We start from the raw sequence: 7203 nt of genomic DNA on the forward strand, positions 1-7203 counted from the left end.
GCAGACTTCTACAGCAACCTCACCTCTACAGACCAAGAACACCAGCACACTCCACTGTATCACCACCCAATTGTCTTCACATCCCAGACCAAACACGCCCTTCAGCAGCACTGGGCACCCATGGCTTGCTGCAGCACACTGACAGGGCTAAGGAGAGTCTGTCATACTGGCCAGGCACAGACCAGCCTGGTCATACCAAAACCCCTTCACATAAATCTTTTACATAAACATGTGCTGGCAACAACACACAGATCTGTAACTTGAACTGAAGTTAGCAGACAAAGCAAGAGTCCCAACCTGGGCTCCATCAGCATCTCTGCTGACAAACTGGATGAGTTAATGCCTTGTAGCATTTAATGTAGAAAACTGTTCCCTTTCCAAGGCTACAGGTTGCCATGACTTCATCCAGATCTAGGGAAGTAATGCATTAACATTAAAAATGCAATTGCAAGCAGACATTGGACAATTCTAGAACAGAGCCCATTTTCAGGAAGCTTTTGGCAAGACAGCAGTGCCACTGGTGATGGGCACTGTCAGGGATGGCCACAAGGACAGGTCACTGGAGCTCATGTACTACAGAGCAGAGACAGAAACAGTTCCTGCAGATAAGAGATTCTGGTCTAGGCCTGTAAGCAATTTTCCCAGCCTGTTTGCACATGCCTGACCCTCTTCTCCCACTCCTTTTACATCAGCAGGGAATTCCCACAGCAACACTCTCCCAAACAGCCTCCCCAGCAGAAATGTGCCTGACACAACAAACCACAAGTTACCTTTCAAGAGCTGTGGGTATTTGGTATGAACCAGGTTGGTAAGATCTCCACCATCATCCAGGATCATGTTGAGGGGTTGTCCATCCTTGAAGTACAGGGTCTGCTCAATGCACCACAAGTATTCCTCATCAGTCTCTCCTTTCCAGGCAAACACTGCATGGGAACAAACACACCATTAGTCAGTTTCTTACTCAGCATGTAGTGAAGCGGCCAAAGGAAGATTTCATCAGCAGCTCCCAGTAGCAGCTGACAGACAGATGATTATCTGTGCCCACAGGCCAGAAAAGACATTCACACTGAAAAACAGATATCAGAATGAGCAGAAGTAAAATCACTTTGCCTCCTGTTCAGGCCACAAACATGGTCAAAATTTGGAGACTTCATTGCTCTTCTTCCACATTAAGAGGGAGAAAGCAAACTCACATCCACAACATCCCTCTCCGAATACACCCTACATGACCAGGAATTAGAAATAGACACTGGACATATTGATAGAGACAAATGAAAACACAACTACAGCATTTTCTAGCACAGCAGAAAAGAGGGACCAGACTTTAGCCTGAGCTGAGCAGCAGACTAAGAACTCTTCAGCAACCTTAAGCTGAAATTCTAGTCTCTAGCACAGCACTAAAATCCAAGCTCCTGTGCCCTGTGTGCTCTCATTACGGCGTATTTCTACATCTACCACCAGCAACATGCTGCAGCCGCTGGCATGTTGTATCCAGCAGGACTTTTGCCTTTCCGTGCATTTGTACTGGCTTCATGTGATACTCAAGCCTCAGCCACTCAGGTATTAGGCACACGATTTACATACTCCAGCATTTGACTGAACTGTTGTGTTTTCACTGTTTACACAGAAAACTAACCTTGAGCCATGAAGACCCAATTATGCAATTGCCCCTTCTAAATAAATGTGCAGGGGTATCTCATACTGTCTAGTAAATTCAGTATGTGAAGCACAATATTGCAAAAAGAGCAAGTCCCACAAAACAAGGATACCAAGGGCAGAGGGGAAAATCTCAAACACTTCACCTGCAAACTGCTCTTCAGCTGAGACTGACTGTCCAGAGCAGTGAGGAAGGCAATAACCTCACACCTAGAGAGTCCCATGACATCCCATGCCAGAGGCAATGCCAAAGGAGCCGATAAAGGGATCACTTTCTTCTGTTCCCTTACAGTGCACCACAGGTGGGGAAAGCCTTGTGGCAGTAATTAATTATACCAGAAATGAGGGACACTTCCCAAAGCAAAGAACCAGGCTGCCAGCAATCAGATTTAGCCTCTGCCAACAGCTGGGCTCAGGTAATACAGTTCCCAGCACAGAGCCATGAGGACTGCATGTCCTTCAGATGAGTAACAGACCAGATCTTAATGTATTTATACTGACCCACAGGGAACTGCTCTTTATTGGAAGGTGAGAGCAGCATCCTGATCCACAGCTTTGGGAATATGAGGCAGGAACACAGCTGGCCTAGCTCTAGCCTAAAAATACCTTGGGTATTGACTCTGTCACTTGAATAGGGCACATGGCAGTTCCCTTCCCTTCCCCAACCCCTACTTAGCACTGAGCTTGCTGGAAAGCAAACACCTCCATCTACACACACCTCCGCATTTAGTCACCCAGCCCATTCAATCATCTAATGAGCAAGCTTAAAGCTGGAAACTATACAGCCAGGCACTTCCACAGCCCCATAGCAGCCTTCGCAGGAGTGCTGAGCACAGGCTGATGCAACACAGCCCAAGCCAAACTTCCTGGTGTAACAATCCATGCTTTTGATGGGCTGTTTCTATCCTGAAGAGCTTGATTTGTACACAGTTGGATTTAGCAGGAACAGGCGGTACAGCCCAACTCAGAGCCAAAGCAGACCATGAAAAGCTTACCAGGGATCCCAGCTTTTGCAATAGCAGCTGCAGCATGGTCTTGCGTGGAGAATATGTTGCAGCTTGACCATTGTACCTGGAAAACAAACCAAGTTTTGTTTGCTGAACAAAGTTCTGAGATATCAGGCATTCTCTGGCAGACACAGGAGTTAAAAGGGGAGCAAGAGCAGGAAGGAATTAGTGCAGATTCCTGCCTTTCTCAGGAGCTCTGCAAAGTTAAGGTGAAAACAAAGTGTCTAAGCCAGGGGAAATAATGTCACCTTGGCAGTGAATGTAACAGAGCTTAGCTGTGACATATATTCAGCCAGCCCCTTGCTCAGGAGCACTTCTCCCAAAGAGCCAGAGAGTACTTCAGCTATGGATCTCCAGGAGTACACAGCAAGGTGAGGTTGGGAAGTTTTGGTCAATAAAGGTCACGTTTTCAGAACAGCCCCACAGCAAGTGTCCACTGAGGGGTCTGGACATGCAGCAACACACCTGCTGGCACCCACCAGAGTCAGAAACGCAGCTGAAACACTACACTCAATCAACAAGCATTCTCCAAGGTTATGCTCACCCAGCTCCCACTCTGTGCTCCAGTCATGGAAGCATTTCCAGCTGAGCTAAGTGTATTCCACAGATTTCATAACTAGGCTCAGGCACCTAGAAAAGCAACAGCATGTGGCTGAGTTGCACTGAAAAGGATCTGTATACCTACTGCAGCTCCAACCACCACATCCCAGAGTCACACACACTTCTCCCTCTGCTCCCCACAGGGATTTGCATGTTCAGTGGTTACAGACCTTGAGGAGAGAGTACAATCCTTCAGCCTATTTCCAGATACTCATCCCACCTCATCAAGAAGTGACACTTCAAAGTAAGGGCTGCAGTAGCACCCACCTCATCTGAGCCTACACAGCCAACACTTGTGAGTGAGAACACACCTGGAAGGAGCACAGGAAATCTGAGTCCATGACTTTAACCACTGCACCTCCTCACCTGGTTTTTGCAAGTGCTCCCATATCAGTACAACATGACATCAGGTGGTGTCATGACATTCAAAGTATACAGAACACCTATATATTGTTTACACTTCAAGCTTGATACAAACATAGGCCACTTGAACTCTGCATCCCCTGATCTGTGACACCAGTTTATGACAGTGACATAGAGCCTAACTGGCATACCTGATGGGTGCAGTCTAATATGTACATCATTGGTTATGAAAAGAATGCATTTTTATTCCAATTTTAGAGCTTTAACTCTGAAGTATAGAGTAGTTATTCTATCTCTTTTAACTGGGCCAAAAAGGGACACCAAGGTGTAGCTGCAGGGAGCTACATCCTCATTACACAGAGTATGGTATCAGAGTTTCACTCCTCCCTCCCAGGCACCAAAGTTCTGGCAGAACAGATAAACCAGGGCTGAAACCAAACTCAAGTCAAACCCCAAACTAACACACAAGCATCAGGACAAGGAGTTAACATGATGGCACACATCTTAAAGGCACAACCATAACATGCTTAGAGGAACCAAATCTCTGCAGGTACCTCCCTGAATTACTTGGATGAATCCCATACAGGGTTGTGCTCGGATTAAAGCAGCTTGGCAGTGTTTAAGTAATCACACAGCTGCAGCCTGAGCTAGTCATATGCAGGTACAGCAACCAAGAGGAGCAGCAAGGAGCCTCCCAAATTTCAATGGCTACTGCTTTCTTTTAGTTCCTGTGGAGGGACTTGAGTTTCATACACAGAGAGGCTGGAACAAAGCCAGGACTGTACCTCCACATCAAAGCTCTCCTTCAGCACGGCACCATTTGCAGCTGTGGAACAGCTCTGACCAGGCTGAGGAACACCTGCACAGCAGCATGGACTTTGCCCAGGCTGACCTGACACCCTGGCCAGACCCACCCCCTCCTCTTTCTGGGGAAATGCCTTAGCTGCTACACAACTTCCCCTTCTCCCAGTGCCTTGTGAACAACATAACACTACTCAGTTCTCCTAACCATTCCCAGGGAGGGATCACACATAAGGCACCCCTGGGCAGCCTGAGTTCAGACAGCTGAACTGCAGGAAGAAGGTGTTTAAGATCACATACACAACAATCCATCAGAGTTGCAGTCAGCCCTCTACTCAGATGCCTGGCTCTGCTCATGCTCTGCACAAGGAACACTCTGCTGTGATGTCTGGACTTCACTGAACAAGTCAGGCATGGGACACAAGGCAGTAAATGGGTTACAAGTATCTCAGTCTTTAATACAGACCAGAGTAACTGGTCCCTAGTCACATACACAATTCAAAGTCAGCAGAGCCCACAGCCCTCAACCCCTGAGCCACACTGCACCCCTGTTGTTTTCCTGCCCAGCTCAAGGGCCAGCATGAGCTCTCAGAAAGGTTCATTTGATTTTGCTGACTTTATCAGGCCACAGTGTGGTTCTCAATACAGGCTAATCTGTGCTGGAGGCAGTCCCTAGAGCTGCAGCATGCCCAGCACTGCATGCCTGAGCACAGCACAGCTGTGTGGGAGCAGCTGTGGGCACCGCACACACGGCTGAGGAGCTGCTCCAGCCCAAAGTGAGCACTCCTGAAGAGCAGCTTGTTCAGAGGGAAGACACCACACCCCAGTGGTACGTGCAGTACAGGCAACAAACATTTTACTTAAGGAGAGAAGACAGCCCATCCACCTGGAGGTTGGAGCCTCTTCCCAAAGCTACAGACATTTGCCAGAATTCCCTGAGGTGTTACATAAGCTAAAGCAGTGACCCTGGCAGAGTGTTACCTCAGAGCTGAAGGGGAAACTCAGAGGCACTTTCATAGTGTGTTGCAGGGTTTGAACGGACTTTAGCAATCATCTTGCCTCAACCCCCTGCCCTGGGCAGGGACACCTCCCACCAGAGCAGGTTGCTCAAGGCTTTAGCCAACCTGGCTGTGAACACTGCCAGGGCTGGGGCAGCCACAGCCTCCCTGGGCAACCTGTGCCACTGTCTCACCACCCTCACAGCAGAAATGTCTAAGATCTAATCTCGATCTCCCTCTTTCAATTTATCCCCAGCTAATTTAACTCAGTTTACCCCATTACTGTACCTCAGCCCCCAGCACAATGAGGGTCTCTATGAGCACTGCTGTCTGCACGGTCATGTGGAGGCAGCCAGCGATGCGAGCGCCTTTCAGGGGCTTGGATGCAGAGTACATCTCCCTCATCTTCATCAGCCCTGGCATCTCATTCTCTGCAATCTCGATGGCCTTGCGACCCCAGTCTGCAAGGCTGATGTCAGCTGTGAGAGAAGCAGGACATGTGTCAGAGTTTAATAGCAGAGACCCTAATATCTGTTCACACACTTGTGGATAGACATTGGCTGTAACAGCTGAACACCCAGCAACAGCTGGGAGGCAGAGTTGGAGGAAAACCAGACCCTACTCCAACTACCCCCTCCTTTTTCATTATGGTAAAAAGGCTTCTGAACGAGCACAGACCAAAGCTAAGAGCCCCTCTGCAAAAAGCATGCTCCTGCATGAGCACACCAACCAACTGTGACCTTGTGCGCACACACCCCAGACCCCATTAAGTCAGTAAGCCACAGCTTTAAGGACGTCTTACAGACACTGCCAGTGTCCAACACTTCCTATGGAGACTGACTTCCACAGAAATCCTGCATGGCAGAGGCTTCCCACACACAGAACACTCCCTGAGGGTGCCCCACGACCTGAGACAAGCCTTCTTCAGAGCAAACCTGCAGGTTCTACCCCACTGGAGCCACAGGAGTTATTGTAGGGCTCTGTAACTACCTTAGCTACCAGTCTACTTCTACCTCTGTAAAAAGGGTCTATAATAGAAGAATTCAGCAAAATATCAACAAGAGAAGCTCCCGAAAAGCTGGCTGCACTCACCAGGGTTGTCTGACCCAGACTTAAAAACACAAGAGTCAAACAGTTAATGTCAAGGTGCATCAGCTCTGCAGACCAGCCAACACCACAGTCCCTGTCACCCCATTAGCTCCTCCAGGTTTCAGAAGCTTCTCATTCCATTCAGACTATGGCCAGATGCATTTCTTTCACTACCTAGCAAACACAGGCCGTTTAGAACCCTGGGGAACAGCAGGACCGAGTCACACCACCGGGGTTAGACACTCTGACTGCACTTTGCTGCAGAATGAAGCCTGGGGCCACTGCAGCTATTGCATGTGCTCTAGAGCTGCCTGGAGCACAGCCTGTATAGCAAAGGGGCTGAAAACGGCGTGGAAACAGGCAAAGGAAGCAAGGACCACGGATCAAATACATCAGGAAGGCAATAGAAGGACCACGGAAACAAGTACACCAAGAGGAGGAGGTTGAATCTCATCCCTCTGAAGGGGCTGGTAGTTTAACCAGGGCTGCTTAAAGCATACCCTGCAGTATTTCAGGTTCCAGGTCAAACCATTTATGAATACCAGCCTTACAGACTAACGCTCTTTTCTTTGAATTTAGCCCCCAGGGGACAACCAATTCTTCAAAAATCGGGATCTCCTTGGGAGGTCTGAGCTCTCCAGCAATCCCCGCCAAAACCTCCGCGCACGTGTGCGGGCGGGAAGCGCTTC

At 48.7% G+C, this 7203-nt stretch overlaps 1 protein-coding gene across 1 annotated transcript; it reads right to left on the bottom strand.

Moving 5' to 3' along the window:
* Positions 1 to 760: 760 nt before the first annotated feature.
* LOC103797616 (adenosylhomocysteinase B-like) lies at positions 761 to 6536 on the bottom strand (the record flags this gene model as incomplete). The annotated part of the gene is made up of 4 exons (XM_009069841.1): positions 761 to 923; positions 2652 to 2727; positions 5714 to 5904; positions 6518 to 6536. Coding segments are annotated over 4 exons (449 nt in total), but the record flags the coding sequence as incomplete, so codon positions are not given.
* Positions 6537 to 7203: the final 667 nt, after the last annotated feature.

This window comes from Acanthisitta chloris, unplaced genomic scaffold (genome assembly GCF_000695815.1).
Source record: "Acanthisitta chloris isolate BGI_N310 unplaced genomic scaffold, ASM69581v1 Scaffold44930, whole genome shotgun sequence".
Taxonomy (NCBI): Eukaryota; Metazoa; Chordata; class Aves; order Passeriformes; family Acanthisittidae; genus Acanthisitta; species Acanthisitta chloris.